The 14,820-nt window shown below is 38.4% G+C and overlaps 1 protein-coding gene across 4 annotated transcripts in view; it reads right to left on the bottom strand.

Moving 5' to 3' along the window:
- PLPPR5 (phospholipid phosphatase related 5) overlaps positions 1–14,820 on the bottom strand; it is a 202,723-nt gene that overhangs the window by 26,746 nt on the left and 161,157 nt on the right. For 2 of the 4 annotated variants that reach the window (XM_090146292.1, XM_090146307.1), the window contains 2 exons: positions 9,836–12,379; positions 3,507–3,555 (listed from right to left, as the gene is read on the bottom strand). In XM_090146292.1, coding sequence (XP_090002418.1) covers positions 12,347–12,379 — 33 coding nt within the window. In that variant the 3' untranslated portion in view covers positions 3,507–3,555; positions 9,836–12,346. Of the gene's footprint in view, positions 1–3,457; positions 3,556–9,835; positions 12,380–14,820 lie in introns of those variants that run through there. The other 2 variants (XM_090146290.1, XM_090146291.1) reach the window with 1 other exon arrangement.

Genomic DNA, 14,820 nt, shown 5'->3' with positions numbered 1-14,820 from the left:
CTGTAATGAAATAATGGTGAAAATGCCATAATGTGTCATAATCACTATTTTTTTTTTTCTATTAGAAGAATGCTTGCAGACACAAAGAGAAAGTTATTACAGCAGAACCATTGGTGCTTTCACAGTTAGTGCCTGATAACATTTTCATATTAAATTGTTGTGGTTTTTTTTCCCCCAAGATGAGCATTTTCTGTAACTTGACAAATTTCCCTTGTGATGAAACATGGCTCTAACAAACTAACAGTGGGGACCTCATTTAACAAAATTACTTTTAGGTATGTATTTCTAAAATGTGAGGAAAACTTGTTCTGTATGACTGAATCATGATAGTACACAACAACCATGAAAGAAGCATAGGAAACTGATAGGATAGTCAAAATCCAGTTTGTACTCCAGGTTAAATATTACCTTTTCTGCAGCATCGTGAAAGCTACAAATATAGCTCTGGAAATCAGCTTTTGCTTTATGTCACCACTAAGAAAAAATGGTGGCACTGGAAAATATGAATGACCGTGTTGCAATTTTTTTGTGAGCAAGTAAAGCACCAAAGACTCTCTGTCCTCCGAAAGGCCATCCATCCTACAGTAACTCCTCCTGGATGTGGGATGAGTCACAGGCTTTCACTTCCCACTGACTTGCACAGGTTTCCATAGATAATACACATTTATATATATATATATCTCTCTCCAGCCTTCAGCCTACATGCCAAACAGGCATTCAGCTCTTTCAACTTCTCTCTCCTCCTTCCAAAAGATACTGGTCTACCTAAACTGTAAGTTTCAAAGGAACATCAAAGGAAAATTAAGCCCTCTATTCTTTCTAGTTTATTCAAAGACAATCAGGAGCAGAAATATTGCTAAGTAGCTCAAACTAAGTACACTGAAGCACGAGGTTTACTGTCTAGCCCTTTCCTGCTGCACTGTAAGAGAAGGAAATCCAAAGCAGGTTAAGGAAATCCCTTCTCTTACAGTGCAGCAGGAAAGGGCTAGACAGTAAACAGTGCCATACAAAGTAGGGGAAAAATGAAGATTTTTTTATTTCACAGGCAATATTTCAATATAGGGCTTAATAGATTTTTTAAAATATCTAGAAACTGCCATGTCAACAAGGATTCTACAGAATCCATGACGCTTCCACTTAAAATTCTCAAAAGAATAGTACAAACTGTGCTTTTCAAAGGCACCCAAAAGTTCATCTGCCTAACTCCCTCTGCAAACTAAAGAGTTTTGACATTTCTAGAGACTCTTTAGCAAATCCCCCAGCTATGGTATATAAGCACCTTTTATTGGCCCAAAGGATCTGCCTCCTGAAGAACTGCCCATTTTTGCACCACACTGCTGGAACGAGGTATAATCTCTGCTTTTACACTCTTCATTCCTGGGAACCTTTCCAGGATAATTTGTTCTGCATGGATCATTTGGGCTGCCTCTGCCCCCACTATGTCAGTGATGAGATCCTCACTGCCTTCAGCCCATGCTGGCTGTGTCCAATGAGCTCATCAAGGGTTTGGGATATATCCAAAATCTCAAGTTGAGCTCTTCAGAATGCATGGAAGCCCTTTGCTGTATCTGTCCTAAATAATTTATTTCCTATGCAATCATATTTCTCTATGTAGAGCCAAAAAAAGAAGTGAAATCATCTTTCAAGCTGATGCTGGTAAAGTGATTCCATAAGTGCCAGCATAAAGCCCAAATCCAAGTGTTCAGCTTAATATTACCTGTTCCATCCAGATATAGTTTCATTCATTTAGATATGGGCAGTTAATAACTTTGAAAAAATTACCAACCTTCAGGTGTTAAAATGCCTTTGAAAATTTTAGCCTAAACATGTAGAAAGTAGGTAAAATTGCTACAAAGAGATTAGAAAAGCCCAAGACAGCAGTGCTAGCTCTGTGAATATAGTTCTACTAACATCTGTTCGGGCAAAATACAAGACCAGAGTAATCAGAAAGAGATCCGTTGGTATAAAAGTAACTAATAAGTAAAATCATACACATTTAGAAGTAACATCTAATAGGTGCTGAGAGAACTTCCGAACTTCTGAGTTTGCAAAATAATAAATCTCAAATCCACACAAGATAGGAATTAAAATGTGATTTTTCTATAAGGAAAGGCATTTAAAGCACAAGCTACTAGTTTTCACACTCAGAACTTTCCAGACCAAACATCCTGCATAAAACACACTTTCAATATTTCCAATTTTGTACTCTCCCCCCACCCCCTTATGTTTTCAGAATAATAAGTATTTCATTTTATGTCTTTATTTCACTATCCCTCATTTCATTCTATTTTCCCAAGACTGAAACCAAGGTGAAAGAAATATTAGCCACCAATCTCTGCCAGATTTCAACCAAACCTGGAAATATGCTGCTAAGTAGACTGCAGAGTATGCAAATTGAAAACAGAGGAAGCTACTAGCTACCTTTTTAAATGAATGTATGGCTCTCTTTTCCCACAGATGGAGCATTATTGTTAATGTTTCTCCACACAGTTCTCCTTCACGGTTCACAAAAGTGTTTCAAAACAGGGAAAACATGAGACAAATTTCATGCTCAAAGAGCAATCTGGACACAGATTCTGCATCTCGCACTCTTGTGAAAGTAATCTAAGGACCTTGGTAACAACATCCCCTGAGCTAGCGAGCCCTGATCCAGTACAGCATCACTGGATACTGAGCGCATGATAGCACTTCAGCCATCACCATTTTTGCCCAGTGACTGTCTTAGATTAGCTGCTTTAGTGGTGCATAGCAACATGATACCAGAGGGGAGAAAAGGGAGTGAAAACTATGTCATTCTGTTGGCAGCACAGAGTAAATTAAGCCAGGCAGAATATACTTGGAATCTAGCCAGAAAACAAAGTGTACTACAGATCTTCTCATCAAAATGGCTAGCATCTTGGTCTGAAATTCAGACTAAATTCCATTTAGAAAAGCAAAAGACATTACTAGAAACTTATATCTGCATCAAAGGTGACTCTTACAATCCCACTTTTGAAGAACAGGGGAAGAAAAGGACAGGGTCAGTTCTCATTTCTGCTGAAATGCTTTGCTTTTTTGATAGTAGCTGAGACATGAAAAACCAGAACAGAGAAATGAAGACAAGAGTAGTGTTCAATTCTGAGAGCTCTTCTTTGCTACTGAAAAGAAAAGTTTCCTAGGGTTTGATTCCTAGGTGTTGAGCAGAATTTCACCAGAATCAGGAGAGACCAGCCAAGGGACAAGGCCCTTGTCTATCAACATGAATACATAAAAGCCAAAGTAATTGTTTTGGTTGAAAAAGTAATCAAACTTCAGTATGTTCCTATTATTTGGCCAACCATGTTAGTCAACATCCAGCAAGTGAAAATCAACTGCCGTCTAGATACCACAGTCACCATTTGTGTTAACAGATCACCAATGTGGATGCTCTGACAGCAATTTCTCACACTTACAAAGGCTCATAAGGCATTGTACCTACCTTGTTACTTGAAATGCTCAGTTAGCTCTTATGCAGCTGTAGAACTACCTTCCTCAGGTCCCCTCCGCAACTGCTTGGCAAATCCATCTTCTAGATCTCTTCAGAAACAAATGAGCAGTGAGAAACATTAAGACTGCTATACTTAGAGTCAAACTCCACCTGAATTGCCTGTTCATTTATCTAGAAGCTTCACAACTGCATAAACTATAATGTTATTACCAACAGAGGCAGTTTCTCTTGCTAATGTAGGAAATACAGTGCTTTGGCTATAATCTCTCTTTCCTGGAGCAATTCTGTGTGATAAGAGTCAGTGAATGAAGGATTATCTACTGATCACCTCCAGCCTTGAAGCTACTTTTTATCTGGCAAATATCAGAAGTCCCAGCAGCATCACACCCATATCCAGCAAAACTCTTCTTGATTGCACACAGTGAGCATGATGGACTCCATTCAGGCAACAGCAGGTCAGAAAACAAATCTCTAATACATAAATACTGTAAATACAGTCAATTTATACTCCTGTATACTGATGAGAGACTGCAATTTTCTGCACAAGATGGCAAAGCAAAATGTTTAGACTGAAAAGAAATGGCAGAAATCTATTTCCATTTCTTTGCATTTACATGGTTTCTTCGAGAAAATATTTGAAAAGCTGCATTTTGGTGATTTCTCTTAAGCTTTTGTTTGTTTTTCTTATTTTCAGTGTACGGTCAGAATCTTATCTTAATATCAGAATAGCTCTTAGTATTTTTAGCTAAATTTCTTTCTCACCTTTTACTGTTTTTGCACATGATCCATTTCACAGCATCACCATTTTGCAGCATGACTCATGCACCCTGGCCTGTTCTTTCATGTGCACATTTTGGCTTGCAGCATCTCAGTGCCATGTCCACAGCTCCATGTCTGCAGACACTGTGCACAGCAGTGAGACAGACACAGTGTCTACCAAAGATTTGATTTGATATTTAAAGGTTCCATTTGCGATGAAATCTCAATTCAATGAGGTGGCTTGTAGGTACAGACAATTAATTTTAAAAAAGAATCTACAGTCTAGCAGATACAAATCACATCACACTTGTAGTCAAACAAGTAGTAAGAAGGCAAACTCGGTCATAACCAGTACTACTGCTGACGTGTATTGGTCTTTGTTAAAATGCAACTGAAGTCACAGTGACTAACAGTAACAGGGGAGTCACCACAGGATGGGAGTAAAACAAGAAGAGAGTCACTATTGTTCTCCCTCCTTGGTAAAAACATGGACATCAGTATCTGAGAAATGGATGTAAAAACAGATAAGAAAATACTTGCACTGATAAAGCATCACAATGCATGTTTGCATGAAGAGGTAGACAACAGAAAATTAAAAAGCATTAGGTAGCCTCTGTGTTTCCAACATTACTTAATTCTGATAAAGAAATAGAAGCGTTTAGAACAGCACAATACAGCTATCACTCTGGCCATATCATTTTGTAAAAGAGCAAAGGGCTCCCAAAGGACCATTCTTGCCTATAACTGAGCTTCTTCCATCTGTGTGACTGCACAGAGAGCCACAAGGACACTGAGAAAACACAAAAAGAGACATGAGCAAACTGCTGCCAGGACAGGAAGGGCTCTCCCTGCTTTTGGCAAGTCTCACACTTCTCCTTTTCTGTACCTCTACAGGGAAAACAGAACTCATATCCAATCTCATGCAAAATAGCAGAACTTCCATGTTCTGCCACTGCCAGAGGGAGATGAGTGCCTAGATTTTACCTGCGGACAGCAAAACTATCTAGTTGTCTATTATATATTTTAAGACAAATACTGATCTGCAAACAAACACCAAATGCTGCTGAAGCATAAAAATTAGAAGAGACACTGAAGGAAAATGGAAAATTTTTAAAGCTAGATTAATGTATGACACAAAGCTCTTTATGCCATCTGGTAATAAAAGCAATAAAGTCCAATGTGGAAGAGTGAATAAGTTCAAAAAATAATCAAGAATAAGAAACAGGCACATATATATATATATATAAGACAGCATCTGTTACAGAGAATTAATGGAAATCACATATCTCTCTTACTCAAGGAATAAGAAAGAACAGACTAACAGTCTATGGAAGTGGACTATGCCAGGACATCTTAAAGCTGATAAATTCACATGATAAATCCAGTCTCCATCTGGCAAGTGAAAGAGCATTTCCCTGTTCTGGGGCTAGCCACTGACTGCACAACTTTGCAGCCTCCTGTCACAGCTAGGTCTATCAGGACGAGTAATAACAATGTAAGAATACAAGTGTGTAAATACCCATCAGCAACTAAGACGTGGTCTCCCAACAATCTGCTCTCTTGCTGCATCCATTAGGTATCCCTTTTACCCTAATTAGCGGGAGGATGGCTGCATATCTCTTTTCCAGCTATCCAACAGCAGTGACAAGGAAGCTATCCTGTGTCCTCTTCACAGCTAATGCAAAAGCTGTGTTTGGAGCCTTGCTAATGGCCTGTGATTGCAGGCTGGAGTGGAGTTTTGGGGAGAGGAGAGCTGTGCAGGAAAGGAGGTGCTGGATTCACATCTGGTGGCTTGCATTGGAGCTCTAATTGAAAGCCTGACCAGGGTAGGATGTGGTTTCAAACAAGGACCTCTCAAATTAGAAGGACAAAAGTAGGCTGAAAGGGAGGAACGACGCTTTGGGTTTGTCTGTTGTCTCTTGCACATCTTTGGTGGTCTGGTGATTTCCTTTGAGTAGCTCCACAAAAGCAGCTTTCTTTGGAAAGGGCCATTCATCATATCTGGAGTTCTGCTTCCAAATATCACATGCATTTTCAAGAATGAAGAAACATATGGTCTGAATTGTAACAAATAAAAAGTTGTAAAACACCCCTTACTACATCTCCTATTTAAAACTGAAACAAGGCCTCTGACTCCCACAGGAGCTGCACAAATGAGAATAGACTGAGCATTATCTAGGCCTTTCTTGACCATTTTTTTTTTCCTGCTCGATTGCAGAAGGCATAATACACATGGCCCTGTACAGCTTTGCCATCATCCCTGTAGTTTGTCGCTGTTGTGACAAATTCAGATCATTTTTTATGCCTGTAACACAACTGTTGGATGACTATCTGTAGGGTCTGCACTTGCCGGTTATTACACAGTGTGACACAGCGCTACGCAGCATCTAATGAGAAAGACAGATGCCAGAAGCAGAGTGAAAAAGTGAAGACTGAGCACAGAGACGTATAATAGAAGGAGCAGATAAACAAAAGACCCATGAGGATGAAGACAAGTTTAAATATTATTTCCTTGTGTATTACATGTGTATTTCTCAGCAATTTTCCTTCCAAATGAAACAATAATTGTACTGAGGTGCTATGCCTGTAAATCAAACCTCTTGAGATTAAGCATGCCACAAAGAGCCTTGTAGGTGAATGAAACCTTGTGATGCTCAAGGAAGGCTGGCTCTTCCTTTCAGCATTTAGATGACCCTCTCTCTAAACTATGAGCAGCTTTTACTTTCAGTTTTACAGCATTAAACAGAAGAAATGAGTTTCAATTCAAATGTTAAAAATAAACTGTACGAGAGAGATTTTCTTAACCTCCGCACATAGACCGACCAGATTCCTGAAGAAAAATTCCACTCAAAACGCAGAATGCAGCCCTTTTATCTTAAATGTGCTGTGAAAGCAGGTCATCAGACAGAAAATAAAAAGCAGCTTAGTGTCCAGTGCCATGGGAGCACCGGCTTCTCTTAATCTGACAAAGAACTGAAGATCAAACATCTTGTATTTGATCTCATAAGAAAAATGTTAGTTAACAGAAATGTATACATTATAAGTAGAAAATATTCCCATAGGAGACACAGGACAACAGAACTGTCACAATATCAGCTGATACTAAGTCCCTGTTCACTTGGTTTACTTCCAAAAAAGACTCAGAGTGGAAAAACTCTCACCCTCCATTGATAATACATAGTTTGTTTAGTATTTCTATTCCTTCTCTTCTGGACAGAGTCTCACCATCTTTGAGTGTGACTCTGCGGAACAAATATGCAAACAAGGACATTCTTTATTTGTCTCTGGAAAACTGTATGCTCCAAGATTACATCTTAATATTGTCTTCTCAAAAAACAAAACAAAACAACAACAAAAAAAAAAAAACCAGGGTATTAAACTCAAAAATATCTATCACCATATCTTGACAACTTTGCAAGTACTGTCAAAAGGCAAGGGTCTTGCTGTATTCCTGCTAGGGCTCGCTTCAAATCCTCTGCCTCAAGTGAGAGTCAAAAAGGCTTTTGTTTTTTGTTTTCCTAAATGATTGTTTCATTCTTATTGCATCAGACTTATTTTTAGAATATTTGAATAGACGTTTAAGTTGTCAGTTGCTATTGCATAAATAGAGGTTGCTAGGAAGGAGTAGTAGCTGCTTCTTTAAGAAACAGTAGCAAAAGGGGATGAAGCAGCAGACAATATAATAGCAGAAAGAACACACTAAGAATAGCAGTTCTCTAATGCAGTATTTCAAAAAATGTAGAAATGCCAAGGTTTAGATTTTTAATTAGAAAAATGCAGCAAATCTACCTGAAATTTGCTGAGTATGAGAAGGCATTTTCCATGCTACTGAAATTCATCCCTTTCTCGTTTTACATCTCTTTAAGTTCTTACTTAACAGTTGTAGACATGATTATTCTCTTTCTTAAGGATATCTGCCTACTCCAGATCAATCCTGAGTATCCAAGAATCTCACTCAGAACCACATCAAAGATAGTTAGCAATACCATAAGATCCCTATTGGTAGAGAGAATTTGTATTTATGCATAACACTTATTTAGGGAGAGATTTGCCAGAAGAAGGGTTTGGTTTCTTTTATTTATTTAAATCTGCACGTTGCCAAATGAGAAGACTGATGCACAGAATTTGGTTTATGGGACTGTAGTCCTTGCTGGGAGCTCTCCTGAAGCCCTGTCTCAGAGGCCATGTTCAGTGGTCTCACAGGTGATCCCAGAATGTTATATTCAGTTCCATTCCAAGCACCAGGCAGTGCTTTAAACCCCACCTACTAAGAAAGCCTCCAGCAGCTGCTTAATGTTGTGATGATTATTCTACTGATGAGATCACTTCAGGAGGCTGGTTACCGCACACTGTGGCTTCAGTCACTGGGGAAGATATTAGAACAGCAGAGCTCCTCTGGCAAAATAAGAGGCTTAGAACTCATCCACATAGGGGGAAAATACAGGACAATCTATCTGCCAAGCTTTCCTTTACTACTTTCCTTTATGGAAGTCTCTGAAAGCTAAAAGAACTAGAGAAAGGCCTGAGGAGATGAAGTCATGACACGTACCCACCCTTTTGTCCTGCTGGTCCAAGAGAAAACAGCAGCCATCGGCTCCAGCTGCAGCCACACTCATATAGCACCTCAGGTTAGGGCTGCTATCTTGCCTGATCTGTTCAGCTTCTCCCTTCAGTACCAGAGGTACCTGAGGGGAGATTACAGGTGTTGGGATGTGACAGGAATACCTGGCACTCAGGTCAAATTATCCATCAAAAGCAGATCTTTCGGTGCACTTGAGAGAGGCTGCAGGGATCCAAAAGGGCTGAGGAGGCCTGCTCCACCATCCCAGCCCTCAGCCCTCCTGCCTATAAACACTCCTGAGCATCCCTGAGGCCAAGGCAGTGCAGATGGCAAGGGATGTATTTGCTCAAAACAGACTCAGGTTGACTGTTTCTAAAATGTACTGCACTTTTCTTTCAATGTGGCAAGGCTCAGAAATATCAAAATTAGACTTCACAAGAGTATAAAAAGCTTCCTGCTAACATAACATGCAAATGGACTGTCACACTCGCGATCTTGGACAGCAACAAAATTAGACAGCAATAGCAAACAGCAGAGAAAATTGCAGCTGAAAAATAGCAACATTATCCTCTTTCAATAATTGTTAAAATGAACATTTCAAAAAGCTGAAAAGATGTGAGCCCAGATGCTGTTGCCGTATGTCTTATGCAGCTCATGATTACGAACAAACAACAGAATACGTATAAGGGAATCTAAAATGGTATGGATATGAGCCCAGCTGGTGTCCCCATATGCCTTACGAATTCCTCTTTTAGGAACACCGCAGCATATACATTAGAGATGCTTATCTTATTTATAAATAGAGTGGAACTGTTTAGCTGAAGCACATATAGAAAGATCCATAGGGATCATAAAAACAAAAGGTCCACAATGATCATAGAAACAGATGCGCTCAAACCCACTGAAATAGTTCAAATACCAAATTTTTACTGGGAACAACTTTGAGCTAGAATCTGGTCTGAGCAAGGCACGATGCTTGTTTTCTTCACTGGGATTTTTCTAAAAGACAACCATAAAAAAGCTATGTTAGTTAGAAAATACCGACTTACTTTTGTTTCGATACGCTGTTCCTATTGAAAGTCCAGAGAGGAAGAGTGAATGCCCAAGCTCAAGAGCAGCGGAGCCACTGCAACCGTGGGAGAGGTAAACTCTTGCCTCTTCTACAAATCACTCAAGGCAAGATCTGGAGCTTGACCTGCCCACCTCCTGGAGGGAGTCCTTCATCAACAGGCAGAAGACTCTTCTGCAATACAGCTCTTCCACTCCTGCTTTTCAGTGTCACCAGAACAACCTCTAAGGGAAGGCAACTGAGAACTCTTGGTTAATCATGAAAATACAGCACCAAATGCAGTTGTCCTTTAAAATCATCATTTCATTGTATGTATGCTATGAACATATATCTACAGCAGATATCTAAAATAAATACACTGCATATGATTGAAAAATTATTTTATTTAAAAATACATTATACAGCAGAGTGTCTCTCTTTTTGTTTTCTCACTGCTGGTTCACAGAGATAATATGATAAATTTAACCCAAATATTTGACTGGGAAAGATCCTGAGAGAGAAAGAGACCAGTTACAAGTTGATGATATACAGTACAGTGGAAAAGAGTCATCTCTTTTAACATAAAAGAATCTCTTGGTAATCTTATAAATCAGATATTAAAAAAATGTAGATTTGCTACCATGCAAAAATGAGTGAGAATTTCTTTTAAATCTACACACAGAGATCATTAGTATCTTGGACCCTAAAAAGCTATACTAATAAGAGAAGGGTAGGTGTGCCTAACATGGTGATACAAACTTTGGACCTACTACAATTTTGTAAACACATTTGGTAGCCTAATAAAGGTGGATTTTCAATCACCTAAGTAACACTATTGTAGCTAAGGGCTCTATTCTAGGACTTCTTTCCCTGCTGATATATTTCTTTATTCTCTAATTCTCAGCTTAGTATGATGACTTCATGGGATATACTGCTCTACTGCACTCAAAGAAGACTTGGCTTTGCCCTGCTTGCCAAGCAATATTTAGGTAGCTGCATTTAATGAAAAGAGAAGTTAAAATGAAAATGCACGATAACTATGCGGGAATGCAATAAAATTCAACATAGAAAAATATATATCCAATTCTACAGTTATGCTTTAAATATCTTCTACCAGTGATTAATGCAGAGGAAATGCAGTGAATTATGGAAAACTTAAGGCCTAGAATTCTGTACTCATTTCAAGGACCACACTGAACTTCTCTATCTTAAATGTGTCTATAGTGCTAGTGTTACAACTGCAGTTGCCAGAGGAAAACATTCTGGCAGTTAGGAGTATCTTCAGCATCTACAATACTTCACTATGAATAGTCAAGTGAGGCTGTCTTTTAAAGGGGAGGCTCAATTTGATTTTTCACAGTGATAACAGCGATATAAGAACATCACTCGAAGTTGAAGGAAAAAATCCTGTCAGCAACGGAGAGTCTGACAGAGGATTTTTTGCAAGAACATGGCCCTGAAAAGGAAACAGGGATAGAGATGATTCCTAGAGATAAATTCTGCCTGTCTCGGTCACTCCAGTTGAAGTAAATTAATGCAGCCATTGCTTATTTCCATAAATGTTCCAACAGGAGGGCAGAAACACACGTGCACTTTTCCTCACTATATCAGTGACCCTCTTCCTGTCTTAGCACTCCATTCTCCCAGCATAATATCTGGGTGTACAACAAATATGAGAAGATGCAGGGCTCCTTCAGTACCTTGTTTAAATGATCTGCGATAGCAGGGCTTCCCATCAGATATGCTGAGCTAAGAATGGAGCCCTTAACCTCTCATGGGATAGCATTAGTAATAAAGAATATATAAATGATCGAAATTTCTATATAATTTTCATTTCTTTTAACCTAGATACATATATATCATTCAAGACATTCAAGAACTACAAATCAACAATTCAACTACAATTATGTCAGGAAAATATCCAAATAAATAAACTTTTAATTATGATACAATACTTATTACAGTAAAAATTGGCATTTTTTTTCTCTTCAAAAGCAGAAGCACCAGTTTTACATATAACATTGTTTGAATGATATCTTACATGGAATACAGCGTAATACAATGTGCAAACAGCATTTTCATACAGAAGGTAATATTTTTTCTAGTTTTTATACACTAAAACTGCCTCAAATGGAAACAAATTCATGCTGAATTAAAAATGCAGATTTTAAAAATCAGTTTCAAATCAAAATATGGAGTACTACTGGAATAGGTACATGAACCATTAAAAAACAACAAGAAGCCAAAATAGAGGGTAGTGTCAGGTAAAGGTAATTAGTGCTTAGTTTGTCCCATTCCATCAAAAAGTAAACAGTTAATATTTTTGCTAGAAAGTAAAGTGACGTTCTAATATTTAAGAAATCTTCAAAATGTAGGTATCATTTTAACGATGTAAAAATCAAGTCAGAAAGAGGACTTTAAAAATTTCTTGATTTTGTTACACTGCAATTATCGTGAGTGGGCTGTGAAAAGAGATGAAGTCCAATGGAGTGAATATACCTCAGCATCAACATCATGTGACTTCTGCAAAGGCCGTGATGTGGTTCTACAAGTTAAAGGAAAAACAAAGAAATAAAAACCCAGAAACCACACATGTAGACATCAGTCACCACTGTGAAAACTGTAGCATCTTCTGTGTTAGTGACAGCCTCATGCCTGCCGTGTACTGCAGGCAAATGTAAATAAAGCTGGTTATCATTGTAGTGCTCTCACTCAATTCCACAGCAAATTCTGGTCAAAAGCTGGATAACTGTATATGTAACTGTATTGAAGAAAGCACTAAGATGTAAGGGTTCAACAATATTTTAGTTTTATACATATTTTTAAAATAATGTGAAAAATTGAACTCGCTGTAATTTTATTCTTCCCTTATTCGTAGTTTAAAACAAAATGCCTAGAAATGGACAGTTTCTAGCAGGCTATAATATTCTATTTTGGTGTTAAAACAATTTTAATGCTCTATGTTTTTTAAAAAAAATGAATTGTTCCCCATGAGTTTGATGGCACAGAAGCAAGTAGTGACATGGGACAATTTAATGGCATTCAGCAGTTGAGAACTTGTGTTCCAAATTTGTTCTTCTGAATCACTAGCGTCCTCTTCACTTGCAATGCTAGCTTCCTGTTTCCTTCACCAGAACAATCCTTAGGAACAAAATGTGTCTCAGGATACTACGCAGAACTCTATGCAGTAAAACTGCAGAATCTTAGAGAGCTCTGCTACTTTTTCTTGCTCTAACCTAATCAAATGCCTCTGTTGACATTTCGGAGGAAGAGACTTGAATGTAAGGTCTGAGCCAGCTGAAGAGAAGGCAGGGACTAGGTAATTCCTAGAGAGTGGGATGCATCTCCATTTTCTTGCTTAAGGGAAGTTGCTCTAAGTCCTTCAGCAACTCCTTACCACACACCATAGAAAGTGCTGGAGGGAAACTGACCACCACAGAAGTTTCTCTTTCTTAGTTCTTCTTTAAACTCCCTGGATATTTGTCTGTCAGTCTTCAAAGAACGAGAGGAAAGAAAATGAGCATCTTCAATTTTCACACTACAGAAAGGAATCTCTCTTCCTCATGCCTTCCCATGGCTGTATGGGTTATAGGATGAGCATTTTTTTTCTTTTTTTCCTTTGTATACTAAGGATTTTAGCTATAGTAACGTCCTTGCTGCATTTTGAGACAGCCTCAATAGGTGAGGAACACCAAACAATATGCATCTATGTACATTTTTTTCCAAAACAGAACTTTCTTTTTTAAAATAAGCAGCAATGATTAAGCCACAGCTAGCAGACATTTTTAAAGTGTGAGGAAAGAAAACAATCAGCATGCAACTTCCTGTGAAAATGTTTTCAGTAAACAATATTAGCCATTAGTCATTGTTTACAGATTTGGATTCTGAAGCCTAAAAGCAAAGTTAGATTTCCTAATTGGAAAATAAAATACAAGCATTTCAAAGAATTTCAGTTGTTGGTCTGCTTTCAGCAGAGCAAAGAGGATGTGCTGGGCAACCTCAACGAGCCTGGAGTTACTGTGAGGCTATTATTAAGTTTGGCATTTTTCATTGTTTAGATCTGAAAATTATCCTGACAACTTAAGTCAGCATCATACTAAAATTACTCTCTTTTTTTTTTTATAAGCAAAATAGTTGAAAAATATGGAATTGAAGAAAAAATGTGTTTTGATCATTATTTATTCTAATCAATTATTTCACTTCCTACTACACAATACTCCTTTCTCTAAGTGGCACACATTTTCCAGTGATGCAGAGAACCAAGTAGTATTTCAAGTGCTATTAACTCAGGATTTGGTAGCTATTACTCGAGAAAGGTGGATGTGGCACTCCTGCCAGCTATACCTCCAAAATGAGCCAGTCACCATTTGGAAGCATATGCAGAACACAGAAGAGAATCACACAGAAAAAAAATCCCCATTCCTCAGTAAATCCTCAGGGAGAAATGCTAAGCTCCCAGTTGGAGAGCAATTGATTTGGACTGTAGTGAAGACTTGTTGATTCATTTCCAACGGATTAAGCAAGATGATGCATAACTAGGTCAAAAGTAATGACTCCGTAATGGTGAGAATCACTGGTACTGATTCATGCAACTGTCTGGTTATTCGTGTCTTTTCACATGCTTCTCAGCAAAACCATAAACAAGCTTTTCTGAGACAGTTCACACACACACACAAAACAACAAAGTATCCTTCTATGAAAAATTTCAGTGTGAGATACTAACCATCACCAGCCAAAGAGTCACACAGGTGCAAGAGACAAGCCAAAAAGCATGCACAAGACATTGGCTTCTCAACTCTGTGGGAACCAACAGCACTCAGAAGAAGAGCTTGCTGAGGGTCTGCTTAGCAGATACAGTTTCACAGATAGACATGTCAGATTTTGTATTGTTTGTTTTAAACCGACAGCATCAGCTTGGTGTCAGCACTGCAAACAAAGCATCCTTCATAACCATGCTCCCACACCACTAGTAGAAAGATGAAAGTC

The sequence above is a fragment of the Phasianus colchicus genome, chromosome 9 (assembly GCF_987193195.1).
Source record: "Phasianus colchicus chromosome 9, bPhaCol1.hap1.1, whole genome shotgun sequence".
Classification (NCBI taxonomy): Eukaryota; Metazoa; Chordata; class Aves; order Galliformes; family Phasianidae; genus Phasianus; species Phasianus colchicus.
This window is presented reverse-complemented; position numbering and strand designations above follow the sequence as displayed.